The sequence below is a fragment of the Chelon labrosus genome (genome assembly GCF_963514085.1).
Source record: "Chelon labrosus genome assembly, chromosome: 22".
Taxonomy (NCBI): domain Eukaryota; kingdom Metazoa; phylum Chordata; class Actinopteri; order Mugiliformes; family Mugilidae; genus Chelon; species Chelon labrosus.
This window is the reverse complement of record NC_140355.1, coordinates 11,393,839-11,409,803: the sequence shown is the minus strand read 5'-3', so window position 1 is coordinate 11,409,803 and position 15,965 is coordinate 11,393,839. Positions and strand designations below refer to the sequence as shown.

General features: G+C 43.5%; 2 protein-coding genes across 3 annotated transcripts; one reads left to right on the top strand and one right to left on the bottom strand.

Moving 5' to 3' along the window:
• The first annotated feature begins 91 nt into the window (after nucleotides 1–91).
• On the top strand, nucleotides 92–9,656 carry rnf208 (ring finger protein 208). 2 transcript variants are annotated; one of them, XM_084572881.1, is made up of 2 exons: nucleotides 92–786; nucleotides 7,416–9,656. In XM_084572881.1, the coding sequence occupies exon 2, from the start codon at nucleotides 8,464–8,466 to the stop codon at nucleotides 9,238–9,240; it is 777 nt and encodes a 258-aa protein (XP_084429007.1). In that variant the 5' UTR covers nucleotides 92–786; nucleotides 7,416–8,463; the 3' UTR covers nucleotides 9,241–9,656. The 2 variants fall into 2 exon arrangements, with proteins under 2 accessions (XP_084429007.1, XP_084429006.1); XM_084572880.1 differs by having other exon boundaries at nucleotides 7,412–9,656.
• Nucleotides 9,657–9,943: 287 nt separating this feature from the next.
• LOC311507397 (uncharacterized protein) lies at nucleotides 9,944–15,344 on the bottom strand. The gene is made up of 6 exons (XM_084571713.1): nucleotides 14,626–15,344; nucleotides 11,846–11,995; nucleotides 11,493–11,667; nucleotides 11,290–11,372; nucleotides 11,029–11,132; nucleotides 9,944–10,718 (listed from the first exon to the last, which is right to left on the bottom strand). The coding sequence occupies exons 1-6, from the start codon at nucleotides 15,253–15,255 to the stop codon at nucleotides 10,631–10,633; spliced, it is 1,230 nt and encodes a 409-aa protein (XP_084427839.1). The 5' UTR covers nucleotides 15,256–15,344; the 3' UTR covers nucleotides 9,944–10,630.
• Between the last annotated feature and the right edge of the window lie 621 nt (nucleotides 15,345–15,965).

Genomic DNA, 15,965 nt, shown 5'->3' with positions numbered 1-15,965 from the left:
GAGAGAGAGAGAGGAGGGGGTGGGCTGGCAAAATAAACCACATGCATAAGGACGGTGCCAGAAGCAGAGACACTGAGAGAGAGGGAAGGCTTGTGTGTTTGTGAGTGTGTGCATGCATGTATGTGTGAAAACACTGCGCATGTGTAACTGTGAGGTGCACTGAGTGAAGCAGACGGAGGAGGAGAAAGAGCGGTAATGAACGGCAGCTGAGCCAAGAGGAGAGATAACAGAAGAGGAGAGGGAGAGAAGGAGAAGAGAGATTTACCTGAGGACCAGAAGAAAGAAGCAAGGAGAAAGGAAAGAAGGAAAGAAAGAGATGCAGCCCAGAAGTTCAGGTCACTGAACAGAATAGACTGAATAATTGGAGAAAAGAGAGAAAACAAGGGGGATGGAGAAAGAGATAACAAGGGGAGACGCTCTGCCACAGCTTGGAGGAGAAGGATCTGAATTGGGAGAGTGAAGGACAAAGGTACCAGAGGGGAGACGAGTAGAAGAACAAGGGATGCGGAGCACGGTGAAAGCAGCCAGAGACGTGATGTATCCACCTTGCAACAGCTTCCTCCATCTTATGTCTCCTCCATCTTTTCCTTCCCTTCACTGCTGCTCGATGTGCATCCTTCTAGAATAAAAACAGACAGAAGAGAGCGTCATCCCTCTAATGAGACATACACAGGACACAGAGACAGAGCAGCTTGGTTTATCTTCATCAAGATATCTCCGCAAAACCTGGAACAGGAGCAGGGCGGCTGAAAAGGGCTGGAACGAGACAAGTGCGCAAGCAGGCAGGTGAGAATCAGACATGGCTTTGGCATCTGTTTCATGATGGAGATACTGATGTTTTTCAGTGTGTTGATCTTCAGATTATGTATTTGTATGATCTGTATGTTTCCAGCCTGTGAGGTGTGGCTCATCTGTGTTGCGTGCATTTGTGTTTATGTCTATTTACACAAAGCTTAAAGGGGCAGAGGTATTCTTTGCCTTTTAGCGTTGTTACGTTAAGCTGGGATTTGCGTGGTCGTTGCATCATGGTCGTCCATTTTGCAGACACACACACACACAAACACTCACACGCGGATGTATGAATGGACACAAACATGTGTGCGAAAAAGATACCAGCACCTGCACACCTACCTCCTTATCTACGCAGACCATAAGCAGTAGCTGGAAACTATGAATAGACCCTGATCATGTTTGGGTGTAGACGGTATCTTGAGGGTTTCCTGTCTCCAGCAGTCTTGACATTTGACAGACCTGTGCACAGACAGACAGCAGGGGTAGGAGGGGGAGGTATGAGGGGGTAATAAGGACAAAAAAAGGAACGGCCTGTTCTGTAGTTGTCAGCAACACTAAGGCATCTCCATATTGGCCATGCATTGGCGCTGCAGTGAGAGTGCTCAGCACACCATGCTGCGATTGCATAACTGCTGCTCCCAAACGCACCCCTCCCACATGAGATCAGCACGCTAAACCTCCGCTCCATCACACACACAGTCCAAATATTCCTCCTATCTCCCATATTAGCCCCTCTCCGACAACGGCATTCACCTTAAACCTGTGCTGAGGCAGCCTCCTCAAAAGAAAAAAATCAATGGCCTTAATCAATCAAGCGGCTGTTGTTATTGAAGAGCGGTGGGCTCTTCTTGCTGAGCTTTCCCCTCATAAATCTTCAATGAGGTCCGTGTCAGGAAGAGCGATGTCGGTTATTGCTTTTATTTCTCGGCCCGTGTGCACCTCTGCCATGTTGCTGCGAGAGCTACACACACGAGAACAAAGAGCACTTGGCTGTAATGAAATGCGAGGCAAAATGGCCGATGTCTGCCGTGAATGACAGCGGGCTGAATTATTGAAAACAACACCTTGCCACACACGCACGCCGAGAGCCCTTTCTGCCTGTGCAAAAACACAAACATCGTCTGCAGTTACACAGCTGACTGGGAATATGACAGATGGAGAGATGCACATATCATATGTGGATCTAAATCCTGAAGGAAAACACACAGATGTATTTGAATATTAGGATCTAAATGAAAGTAGCTACCGTTCTATACATGTAAAGGAAATGTATTGCTTTACTCAAACATAATATAGATGCAAAACAAATATCTTTGCATTTATAGTTTTGCAGTAACAGTTCCAGTTGCTCTCATCTCCATCTATATTATTGTATAATACCCCACAGCAGAAGCAAATCCTCCTGCATTTACATGACTGTTACTGAATCTCTGCAAACTCCATGCTCTGCAGAGAAAAGCTGCAGCCGGCAAACGCACAGCAAATCTAGGGGGATTTGTCCTCAGACCACGCTAAGGTCATAACATGTTATGCAATCAAAACACAACAGAATGATAATAATTCCCCACAGGTCCGAGCAGAACTATGTCAGTGTTTTGTACCAGCCGAGGTCTGACATCTCAACATAGCTGGCATACCTGACATGCTGCTGGCATGTGGCATAGAGGCACAGAGAGCCGGACCCTCTGTTTTTCCTGGGCCAACATATAGATAGATAGATGGATGGATGGATGGATGGATGGAGGTAGATTTTGCTGAGAAAAAAAAAAATGAAGCAGACAGACAGGGGAGGATAGACGAATCCGCACCGTCGATGACTCATTCAGAACATGGTGCCCTTCTCCTGCACTCTGATCTGCACAGGTGGAATCTATCCAGTGATCATGGGCACTGGGGCGAAGCTTTGTGTATGAAATACAAGAAGAATATCCTAGCTGTGTGTTTTTCCTCTTTGTATTTGTGTGTCAGTTTAATCATGACAGAGTAGAAGCATTTAAAGTCATTGACTTTAGCGGCTCATATCAGCAAGTTATCAGTTTGTTTGTGTGTTCACAGGAATGTAAGGGGTGTTGCCCTGTGAGTGATGGGGAGTCGTCTGAGAGTGAGAATGTTCTAGGATGTGTGTGTGTGTGTGTGTGTGTGTGTGTTTAACGGTATGTGGAATTTGCTGCTGAGGCAGACTCCTCTGACAACCCTGTGGTCAGCTCTCCTCTTCCTCCTCTCGCTAGCGATGATGAGGTCAAATGCCTCTCATGATTTCATTAGCGTAATAATTCGGCTGCATGAACGGCATCCAGAGCTGCGCGCACACACGGACACTCACGCCCACACAATGTCAAGACTGTGGAGAGCTGCAGCAGTTTATGCTGTGTTAATATGGTGGCTGGATCGAAGAAGAGCTCCTTACATAACAGGATAGGGCTCCGTCGATTAGGAGGAGGGTGAGTCAACACCGGCCCGTCAGGAGGCAGCCTGCATCAGTTATCAGCTCTTTTCATAGCTCTGTGACCAAATTAGAGGGTAATTTTAGCCGCTACGTCTCCCGCAGGCTCCAAGGCTCCTCATGCAGCCTAGATGCTTTATCAACTTGACCCTTTCCATTATTAGACATTTATTTTTACAAGACATCTGATCTGATCAGTCGTTATTCGAGCATTGATTGATTGATAAGAACGGTTCTTGTACTGAAAGCATTTCACATTTTTCATTTACATGCTGGTTCACCTGGCCTTGTCAATAGGACCCGACTGCAAAGGCTCAAAGATTATTGGCAAAACACAAGAAAGTTTGGTTTAATTCCAGAGGCGTTCAGATTGCTGAGCAGGAATAGTACAGGAAATGGCCGATTTGGCTGTGTGCAGACCGATGACTCATAACTTCACCCACTCGAACTTTTTGTACCTTGTGTATCTCTGCTTGTGTGCTTTGGCATTTTGACACCATCATGTTGTTCATATTGCTTGTGGGGTTTTTTTTCTTTGAAGTGTGTGAACAAATTGTGTGTATAGTGTGTATTTGTGTGTACTTGTAGTACCTGTTTGCCTTGAATTTCCCCTTGAGGTATAAATGAATATTTTAAAACTGGAATTTTGATGACGATTTTTAACGGGAATCGTTTTTTACAACCTGGACCTTATTTCTGGCATAAAATACGATCGTTTACTCACCCATATAACTTTGGTGTCGTTCGGACGTTATTTAGCTCCAGTGGAGTGCCGCGTATATCCATATAGTGGGAGTGATTGGGGCACCGAAACGCAGCCTCTAAATAACGCATTATCTGCCGCGAAAGTCGTTCATTTCACCAATATTTTGTTATGATACGCTAGTGCTATTCCCCGTTGAGTCCGGAGTTACCTGTTATCTATTCACGGACGTGCAGATCGTATTTTATGCCAGAAATAAGGTCCAGGTTGTAAAAAACAGTAATTCCCTTTAATTTCTATTAATAATATATTATTTTTTTTTTATATGAAATTATAGTAAAGACTTTTTATGGATACTCTAAATGTCACCAACACGATTTCTGAATGACCTCCAACATACAGTATGTTTGGCATTTTTGTTATATCTAATTTCGTGCCCCACTTTATATTGATCTATGGCTAATTCGAATAATTCTGTATTATAGATTCAACATTCAGGCCTAAAGCAAAGACAAACCTGGATCTAACTAGGATGCAGTCTAATTTAAATCAGTAAATATCTGAGCAGAGAATAAATAATAAACTAAAAAGCTGACCATGCCTCAGCAAGAACATGAATTACTTTATACGCTGATGACAGATATATTATAGTCTGATATCTAGTAATGATTATGAACATATTGTGTTATAATTTTTCTAGTTTTGTTATTATTAATATGATTTTGTGTTTATCGTTTAGTGAAGTATAAAGTAATGGTTCTTATCAGCATTTATGAATAAAAAAGCAAATAAAAACTGGACAAAATCTGGACAGTTTTCTTCGTCATGTCTGCAAATGTAAGGTCGTATACAGTGAACACATGAAACAATGCCTCCTAAACATCTCAAAATCAGTGTTTTATTTCGTCTGCTAACTCCCAGGCTTATGTAGTGTGTATGAATGACTAGCTACTGTGCGCGCAAGAGGGCTAGAAAGAAACAGAGGCTATTTTGGGAGAAGTGTTGCAGCACTTCAGCGCTGGTCGGACACATTTGGTGAGATCGTGAGTGATGCTGGCAAACAGCTCTTTTTTGTCTGAGGGCCGCGCGCTGTCAAGTATGTCGACAGATTCGTGGAGAAAGGATAAATGGGAGAAACAAATGTTCGGCGCGCTCGCCCGATATGGCTCGCTAAATCACGTGAAAAGGCTGAAGCACTTCCGCCTGTTAGGTGCGCCTTTATGATTCGGTGTGAATCTTCAGTAGAGGTTGGGGGCAGGAAACCACTGAGAAGTGAACAGATAAACAAACCATAAATAGAAACCAGGACCTGTGCTCCCTCTGCTCTATCTTTTTTTTTTTTCCTCTCCCTTTCTTCGTCGCCATGTAGGTCACCTCCTCCTCTGCACAGTTTTTTTTTTCCCTCCTCTAATGAATCATCACGGATGACAGCCGTGCAGAGAATGAACGATGTGTCATCCTCCCTCTTCTGCTATTTGGCAGCTATTGTTTTGGTCAAGCTGAACATTTTCATCCACACACTTGTTCTCTTTCAAAAAACCCACACACAGTATGACACAAGGCCTCCGTGCCGAGTGTAACCTGTTCCCACGCGCGTTAGAGTCGAACCGACGCAGCTCACCAGATGACAGAGTTTGAACAGGAAGCAGGAAGAATGACGAGAGCAGGGCCACAAGCATGTCACAATTACCCGCTCTGACCGCCAAGTGTGGCAAGATGCGGCTTTTATTTACTCGTTAGTCACACTTACTGTTTACGGCTCGCAGTTCACCTGCAGCTTCTAGTTACATATTATGACTCTTTAAACTGTCTTTAAATGTGTAAGGTCTTAGTTTCTTTTACAGACTCACATTTAAGCTTAAAACTAGATTAGAAATTGTATTAAATTGAATTCAATAAAAGTTTTGGATGTCTGCTCAAAATGTTGTGGTGTGGCGTTGCACGGTGTTACCTAACCCCGGTATTTCCACAGTTCTTGCAACAGCTTCACTGGAAGTGTTTATTTTGCTAATGCAATCAAATGCCCTGTCATTCCATTATTATTATTGGTGACATTGGCAGGAATGTGTGAACTATGTGAACTATGTTCTTTGTGAATGTATACAGTTCCTCTATGACAGTAACAGAACGAAACGGCGGACGACACTTTTTAAAGCCAATTTAAGATTTCGGTTACTTTTGGGTTATGGGTCAGGTAGTTGGGTATTTTATTACTCTATGCCTTTAGAAAACAGTCACTGTAGGAAGTTGAATTTATCATTAATCATTATATCATTGACCAAACAGTTTGTTCAATTTAAGGTGGACAGACACAGGGAGAACATGCAAACTTCACACAGAAAGGCCCCAGGCGGCAATTGAACCCAGAACCTTCTAGCTATGAGGCATCAGTGCTAACCACCACACCACTGTGCCGCCCAAGGCTAATAATATTTAATCTCAATAATCAAGCAAACACACTCCTCCCTTTAGTTCTGCAGAAGTGCAACCCACAGCTTTGTGGACGTGTGTCAGATGTAGTTACACATCATGACCTTTAAAAAGGTCTTTAAATGTCCAAAGTGATTTTCACAGTGCTTACAAAATAATGTTGATGTTCTTATGAGCATAAAATGGGAAAGGGATAGTTAATTAATTCAATTTAGGGTGGTTTCAGCCATTTCTTAGAAAACCAGTTGATATTTAACCTTTAGAGCCGTGCATACAGAGGCTCGCCCTGCAAAATGCATGGCCATGCACCACCAAAGCAACCAGAAATTAGGAACAATGACACAGCAAGTAATGCAACTATAGATGGCTGTTGTAGGTAGTGGGTGGCTAATTGTTGCTACATTTGCTTCTGCAAACCTAAACCCCCAGAGAGGACAAGATCTTGCACACCAGCTCTGGAAACTGCAACAACAACAGGACCACGAGAGGATATATTTGCAAAATCTGACAAAAGGCATATTGGATTAGAATAACTCTAAATGAATCAATTAACTTACATCCATTAAAAACAATTGCTCTGTATTTGTTCACTCCCTCCTTGCCTATGATGAACACGGGCGTTACACCCAAGCACACTGCAAATCAGGATAATCTTCAGGCCAATTGTGTTCAGTCAAAAGAAAGGCGTGCTCCCTGTGCTGTGCCACAGAGTGATAATTATCTCAGCCTTTAAAGCGATACACCTGGGCCGAGGCCAGGGCGCAAGAGGAAATGGGACAAAATGTATTTTCCCTGGGTAATCTATCTTGGCATCCTCCGCCATCAGATAAGACACACAGAAACTGATCTTCATGCAGACAAAGAATGACGAGTGAATTCCAATCAGTCAACACTGAAACATTCTGAAACAGCTGGTGATTGTTTTATAACATGTTGTAAAACCTCTAATATCTCAGATGTAAGAAATTTGTTGGAAACAGCGCCTACTGTATGTATTTTACTAAAAATAATACAAAAATCTTTTGTCTTCTTGCTTTTCACAGGTAGATGAAAGACCAAAGGAATCTTGACGCACGTAACAGGTCTGAGCCTCCGAAAAGGGGAGACGAGCACAGAGACATTCTTCCGACTGTTATCACTGTTTCTGCTTGGTCAGGAGGACTGTCTGAACAAACCTTCACTCTCACCACTGAGGAATTTAAGAGCTTTGGACTTTGAAGGAACCATTTCAGCAACTTTCAGGAGCATTATAGGACAGCTCCCAAAAAAAAAAAAGACATCCTCCCTCTTTCTTATCAGCAAGCTACTGAAAGGGTCATACAGGGTCACCTGACCGAACTGGACCAAGAGCGTAGAGAAAGACTGAAAGTTATTCTTTCTTTCTCACGCACTCAAGTCCACATTTAACACACCCTCAGCCAAAAAACAGGAAGTTGAGCTCAGGCATTTGAGTGAGAAACACATGTAATGCTTCATTTGAAGGGAAGGGTTTCCCTTTAGCAAGGTACTGGATATAATTTCAGACAATACCTCTTTCTGAATCGCCTGTAATCAACTCCTTCACTCTGTGAATGCAGGAACCTGTACTGTATGTATATATGTGAGCATCTGTGTGCATATGAGATTATTTATCTGTGTTATCAGTGAGTGAGAACATATCTTTGTGCTGAAGTTGTCGTTGTGTGTGAGAATACCTTTTAGCAAATCCATAGCCATCAGAGACAGCACAAAAACATCAGCAGAAGTAACAAAACAAACAAAAGTACCTTTAAATAGTCAACACTGGTCAGATACTGTAAGCTGGACTTAATCTTCTGTATATATTAGCTGTGAGAGACTAAGCACAGCATATCGTGGTGCTCTGGCTGAGCTCCTCTATCTGTCTCCCCCTCATAAAGACTCAGGTTGACAGAACTGCACACCAGGGGGGATCTCTGAGGGAAACATGGAGGCCACCATCCGTCCCCATGTCCCTTCTAATGGCTGACTTCAGACAAGAAGGCTAATCTTTTTACCCTTGAGCAGAACCAGGCAGCGGTGTCCAGCGCTGATCAGAGCCACAGCCCCTCTCTCTTCCACCTCCAGCAACGTGCGAATGTCCTGCCTCAGGCGTCAGCCCGTCACCATCCCCATGGACACCGTCAAGATCATCCAGTCGGAGAAGTTTCCCAGAGAGTGCCCCGTGCCCGTCACGCAGCCGCGCTATGCCCCACCCCCCAGAGTGGCGTGGGATGGCGGAGGTGAAGGCGAGATCATCGTCAACCAGGCCTGCAGCGATCTGACACTTGACGTGACAATGTCTCCCAGGCCGATGGTGTCGCCCCCGGCCCCCATAATGCGCAGGGAGCAGAGCTTCCTGGCGCAGCGCAAAACCAGTGCCAACGAAATCTGCTACCACCAGTTCCATTACAAGATGGAAGACGTCATAGTCAACCAGTATGTGCTGCGCTCCTCCTCCACCTCCTCCTCCACTTCGTCCTCCTCCTCATCGGGACCCGTCATGCCTTGCGAGCCCCTGGACTGCCCCACCTGCGGTCACACCTACAACTTTGCCGGGAAGCGCCCGCGCATCCTCTCCTGCCTGCACTCGGTGTGTGAGGAATGCCTGCAGATCCTCTACGAGTCCTGTCCCAAGTACAAGTTCATCTCCTGCCCCACGTGCCGGCGCGAGACGGTGCTGTTCACTGACTATGGCCTGGCTGCTCTGGCCATCAACACCAGCATCCTAAGCCGCCTGCCCTCTGACCCCAACGGGCCCGTGCAGTGGGGCGGGGAAGCCGACCGCAGCTGCTACCAGACTGTGCGTCAGTACTGCCAGTCGGCCTGCACCTGCCAGATCGCCAACCCCTTGTCATCCTGTGGCATCATGTAGACAAGGGGGGGGCATTGCAGGCATGACTCAACGCTGCTGCCCCCCACCACCACCACCACTATTTCCATCTATAAGCTCTACCCTCTCTGCCAGTACCCTTTTCTCTCACACATACAGTAAATAAAGCCCTCCATAGATGTTATCTCTATATATTTAATAGCACAGATGGACGCTGTGTGGGACTAATGGATGCTGGTGGTTCGATAAATAGTAAATAAATGTATTTTATGTATGGACTGGAATCCTATTCACCCTCTCTCGTTTGGTTGGACGTGTTTGTCAATGACATCTCTTTACATTGGAATGCCAGGGGAGGTCTATCCCCCCCCAACCTAGGTGAATAAAGATTAAATAAATGAGAAAAGCACCTCCGTGTGGCCTGCACTTGTTATCTGAGTGATTTTAGCTGCAAGAGGCTTTCTTTTTCTTATTTGGATAAAAAAGCTGCAGTCATTAATAAAGCTGTAGTGGAGAGGGCTTAAAAGGAATTACCTAAGTATCTGTGTTTCTGCAGTTTTTTTTTTTTAAAGAAAAACGCTTTTATTTTAATCTTTTACTGAAAATAGTATAAAAATATTCCTAATTTGTGCTGTGCCGAGGTCATTTTTAAAGATTAGACTTTAAGATTAATTCACTCAAAATCTGAAATTTGATCAGTTTCCTCAACAGTAACAGTTTACAAAGAAAAATATGACAGATATTCTGTGATCCATGGTCCCAAAATGTGAAAATCTACTGCTTTTCTTTCTTTTTACATCTGTTCAAATGTCGATCGATCAAAAGTATTGATCTAGATCTGGAAAAATGTGGTGGGCATTCTTTTCTGACGTTATAAGTAATAAGCTAAGTAATAAGCTATTAGAAAAAATGATGAAGATTTGTTGCATCCATAATTGGGACATATTGCCTCCTCTAGGGTGTAAATATATTTTTGTATTAAGCAGAAATGTCATAAGAAGTCATATTTTCATGTTGTGGGCAGCAGTGTTTATTGTACTGAAGCGTTTGTCTGGTGTGTTGCAGAATTACACAAAGGACAAAGCTGATAAGAAATTCAGAGAGGAGCTGAATATACATTTGATCATTTGACAAAGTAGGCTGCAGCGTGGCCTCTAATCTGCAGGGTAAAATAGCCATGTACTGATATAAATTGCACGTTATGACAGATTAATGAGCTATACATTTAGATCACAGTTTTATACAAAATGTCTCAATTTGTCGGTATAAATTAAAGAAAAAAAAGAAGCTGTAATAAATAAACGTGTCAGATTGCTGCATCACTGTCTGAGTAGGAAGTCATTTTGGAAGCAGTGCTCGTACTTTAAAAGAAAAGCTTTCTCCTCTTCAGAAACCAAAATGTCGAAGCATCGAGACAGACACTGCGGTGCATTTACGCAGGCACGCTCTTCCCTCTCCTCTTGAACAGCTGGCTGAACCGTCGCCGGACTGAGTTTTTCTCAGATGACTGCGTCTGTTGGCTTTACAGATAAAAAAAAAAATCATCAGGCACAGATAAAAACGAGCCGTTGTGGAAATACTGGAGGCGGCGTGTAAGCTAAGGCTCGTGAAGGAAAAAATAAACCAAAATGTTCAAGAGGAACAGATGCAAGGGCTGAAAATGAACCCTCACCAAAACCTCTCCATCTACTGAGCATTAGATCTGGACCAGTGCATCCAGTGTGGCTGGCTGCCATGTTAGAGCAGCACACACATTTCCTCAGAGTACCATCATATGAGATTAATAACACAGCCCCCTTAGAGGTTACTGCTATAAATACTATATCTCACCTCTTTGTATCTGACACAGAAGACACGTCCCTTTTCAAAGATGAAAATTTTAACCTCCAGTTCCTTTTAGTTTTATTTGTCTCCTCCTCTTCCAACCTCTGCAACTGAAAGAGTATGAAATAAAAAAGATCTTATAAATTCACAGAACACATGCCTTTATGCTATTTACTATTAACCTGGTAAATTTGGTTGTGTTTATTACTTTACTGTACTTTAAGTGTAACTTATATATGCTATGTGATGCATTTGAATGCAGTGTACCTGTTTTTCATGGTCTTCCTCTTCCCTCTCCAGGAGGTCGAATGTACTCATATGCTGCCCTCTACAGTCTGCATTCAACCTCTCTGCACCACAAACATACACATTCAATTTAAAACGAGTTTTTTACTTCCAGATAAGAACAACTGTACAAAATATTACCCAAAAATGGAAATCGGGAAGGAAATAGGTGGGAGATGACTCACTCAAATGCAACGTTGACAGATTTGTCTCCGAGGCCGATTTCCGACGTAAATGCCCTTGTTTCCATCGCTGGGGTTTGCAGTAAGTGTGCTCTGCATTTTCTGTATTTTCAAGCGGTAGACAAGGAGCAAAGTCCTCCTCAGCAATTGTAGAGTCACTCTGGGAGGTGTCGGAAGCCTAAAAGGAAATAAATGCACATGACGGACGCTGTTGTGCTATTATTCGTATGAATCCTCAGGCTAGGAGGAGACATCTTGTCATCAGCCCGTGCCACGGTGGTTAAACTTTGGAAGCTGTGACAAACTCTTAGCTGCATTCCAAAGATGTCAAACATGAATGTCTTAACTTGACTCACCTGCACGTCTTGGTGTTTGCAGAGGGCATCTGTCTCCGTCTGTGACTCTTGCCTCTGCATTTGTTGTTTGGCGATTCCTTCCAACATCTGACATACTGCCTCCAAGTAGCTGAGCCCAGGACTTAGTTCTTTGCTCTCCTTTACAAAGCTCTGCAAAGAGAAATAAGCAAGGAAAATGTTATTGGTAAAAAAAATGCTTTATTTCTGCTCTGCATACTTAAAAACACATCAGAACTTATATAAAGCATCGCCACACTGCTGGTCCAGACTACAATGTGTCTGCAACTGCTGGACAGATTATCAAGAATTCTTTTCAGGGCATTCATGGATTCCTGACAATGGAATGGCACTTTCATACTGACTTATATAGGCCGGTTATATAGGCCGGGACACACCAAACCGAAGTCACAGAACTACCAGCGACAAAGACTGATTGTAATCTGTCTTTGTCGCTGGTACATGTCACCTTTGACATGCAGGTTTTGTGCCTGCATGAGAAGAAATAACTCTCGACACCAGCAGTGAAACTGAACTTGTGAGCTTGTGGTTACGATATGAACGGCTGTAACATCGGCCACCACTGCCACTGTTGGTGTCCTGGAGCTGCCAAGCCAGACAGCTAAGGAAGTTAATGGAGGGGTATCTTAACACAGAAACTGCAAAGGCAGTTTTTTCCCAGACATACTATAAAATTGCAAGGAAAGCACTAGTACACAACACAATGACATCATGTGAACTCTGTGACTTTACCGACAATGTCCACTTACAAGATTCTGAACACCACTAGAGAACATGGTAAACAACCCCATTTGATCACACGGTGTATTCCTTACTCAAGAGGGGAAACTGGAAGAGCTAGGACTAGCTGGGAAGCAAGGTAACGAGAACAAGTACAAACAGTTAACCAGAGATGGTCTTGAACTATGCTCATTCTAGATCAGTGGTCCCCAACCACTGGGCCCCGGACCGCTACCGGGCCGTGTGTCTTTTAGCACCAGGACACACTGAAAGAATGCACACTTTTTTATCTGTTGTTTTTTATTCATTATTGGAGTCTGCAGGATGTTTATTTTGCAAAATGATCAGCTAGTCTACCTGTCAGCTCCGTCTGTGCCCGTTTTCCACACTTCACCTTGTCACCATTTTTATGCCCGATGGATTGAAGCTATCAAACAAGACCCAGCTGCAATGAGTGCCAACAAAAAGACAGCCGCATTTAAAAGAAAAAAAACAAAAGTCCTACTTGAACTACGTGTGATTCACATGCTCCAAACCCACTTCAACAAAACCACAAAACCTTCAAAACTGCCACATAGAGACGAAGCACCCTTCACTAAAAGATAAGCCTTTGGAGTAAAATAGTAATTTTATTTGTTAATATTAAACACAATCTCTGTATTTATTTTTACGATTATTATATAAAATTGTCTTAAAATCCATGGTGCAGAAAAGGTTGGAGGCCGCCGTTCTAGATGATCGTGATGTTGTGAAAATACCGGCCCATACTTTTGACTTTATCGTTTGCTTACTTTCGTCACTTATGTTTCTCTTCTCTGGCACTGGCTCGCTAAGCTGAGCAGCCGGTCAAAGTTATCTCTCTCATGACGTCTTACCAATCTGACCGGCTGCACGGTGCAAGACAAAACCAGGACCACAGACCCTCTTTGACTGCCCAACACCAGCAAACCGCCAGCCATCGTCTTGGTGTGTCACAGTCCTTCACTTTTAAGTGATCTTAACTGATTTCAAATTTGCTACAGACATTTAATATCCTAATTAATAACTGCTTTGCTAATTTTCGCATGTTAGCATGCTAAGCTAAGATAGTCAACAAAGTAAACTTACCACCGGATAAATCAAAATATTAGCCTGGTAGCATGCTAACATTAGCATATAGAGCAAATATTAGCAGTATTATGGATTACATTTAATGATGATGTTAAATGCTGCATTATTTCAACTTGTTGAATGTATTAAGTTGTTGTTTAATGACCCTTGGGATGAAATTTAAAAAGAAGAATGACCATCTCGTCCAGAAAATCCAGATATTCAAAGCATCATCAGAAAAAGTATTTGTGTAATTATGTTTTACGTTACGTTATATGTTAGATTCTGCAAAGCCTTTTAACTCTTGCCAGACATATACAAGGAAATAGATACTGTATACACACCCAGTTAATAAAACAACACAGAGAAGTAATTATATGTAAATGGTATCCAATTGTATCGACTTCTCTATGTGCTGTCAGCACGAACTGATTTTCACATTCACGTGAAGAGGAATGCATTCGGGGTTTTTTTAGTGGTTCAGCGCACGACATCAAATTCCAGATCAAGACTAATTGTTTTTTTTACTGCTGTCTTGAAAAAAAAACATGTTTGCAATGTTTATCAAAACCCCCACCGACTGCTCAGCTTCCTCCACATGTCTCTATCATCCATTCCTCTCATGGTTGTCACCTGGGCAGACTGGTTTATGATCCCTCGCGCCAAAGACTGACATGTGACAAGCCGTGAACTTGAAAGAGATGAGTAATGACATGCCTGTCCCAATTTAAATTTGAAAGCGACTTTGTGAATGGGTGTTGCAACTCTGAGTTATCGGACGAGGCCTTGTTAAACTTCTGAGAATCTCTGTCAGGGTTTCCTTTACAAGCTGTGCAAGACCATACATGTAAATGTGTGACAAAGAACACAAACAGAAACTGGGCAAGTTTTTGAGTCTCTCCTACACCAATCCTGAATTCCCACAGATTGAGACACAGTTACAAGAATCTCACCTCCGATCTCTGATTGTCACAGCTCTCAGACAGGGGCCGTCTGTATATTTCGGACATATGCCTGGTGGGAAAAGATGGGTTGACTGTCCGCCTTAGGACAAAATTATCTGACCTTCGACCTCTAACTAACTCTGATGCGTGCCGTTTGGGCGGAAAAGATGCTCGAGGCCGTCGTCTGAGCACCTCTTCCACAGTCGGTGGTCTCGGCTTGTCCTTCAGAAGTTGAGGTTCAGTCCTTTGAAGTGTTTCGTCTATTGTGTGCAAGGCAGAAGAGTCTTCCTCAGCTCTGCTTGGGCTGAAGTGAGGGGATGAAGTAGAGGAAGGCACAGGAGAGGAGAGGACAGGAGACTGTGATGTTGATGCCAGACTGAGTCCTTCACTCTGTGGTGTAAACAAGCCCATTTCTGTAATATCTGTCGAGACTGAGCGGGAGGTAGCAGGAATAGACATGTCACAGCTGGCTGTCTCCACTCCAGAGTCCACAGACTCTGACCGCAGGTTAGTTTCCATGTCAGAGGAAGGTGTAAGAGGCTCTTTGGCATTATTTCCAAGCAAGTCAGAGTCAGGGCATGCACATTCTTCAGCTACCCAAGTCTCCATGAGGTTCCCAAAGCTCCTGTATAGATTCATGTTAAAAAAAAAAAGTGGTCTCCTCTGTCCCGCACACCTCGGCTGTTCAACTGCAAAATGAAAATGAACAAGACACCGGTGTAGACAACCTACGCATTCACAGGCTGAGGTGAGCTGGTGATGTAGACTTCAAAACATTCCCTCTGGCCCGCCTCTGTTCCCTCGCCACGCCTCTCCACATCACAGGACAGAGCTGCATGTTGATACCCGCTCCTTCCTGTCACCAAATACTGGGAAAAAGGTGACTAAACCGCAGCACTATTTGAAATGTCTTCGTTTGCCCTCATACAAAAACACAACAAGAACAAGCCGTGACACGGCCACATCGACGTAACCTGGGAACTTAGTGCCTTAGTTCTCAGAATGAAACAAAACTCGACTGACAAGGTAGGTGTAAACAAAGAAATTAAAGATGGAAGAAAAAAAAAAAACTGTTTGAGACCGGCCAATAGCCTGTTTCCCGCAAGTTTAGAGGGAAACTAAAATCTCTGCCATGACCTACTTGCCTTAACAGAAGAGAGAGATAATATGCTGAAATTCCACAGAGGATATTCAGAGTTATGGTATGTGTGTGTGTGTGTGTGTGTGAAAAGCGGAAATGGAAGAAAAAAGCTGAAACAGTAGACGGTATTTCGTCACTCCAACAGATTTATCTGAGGCTGCAGGAATGTGTAGAATGGACTCCTGTGTGCTGACATGGTCTGCATTCT

What these genes read in the sequence shown, in the direction of transcription:
- LOC311507397 (XM_084571713.1), bottom strand. Translation starts at nt 15,255, where the DNA reads ATGAATCTATACAGGAGCTTTGGGAACCTCATGGAGACTTGGGTAGCT. An exon ending in AGGAAGACCATGAAAAACAG is followed by an intron (nt 11,133 to 11,289) that starts GTACACTGCATT and finishes ATACTCTTTCAG; the next exon opens with TTGCAGAGGTTGGAAGAGGA. An exon ending in TCTGTGTCAGATACAAAGAG is followed by an intron (nt 10,719 to 11,028) that starts GTGAGATATAGT and finishes TTATCTGTAAAG; the next exon opens with CCAACAGACGCAGTCATCTG.
- rnf208 (XM_084572881.1), top strand. Translation starts at nt 8,464, where the DNA reads ATGTCCTGCCTCAGGCGTCAGCCCGTCACCATCCCCATGGACACCGTC.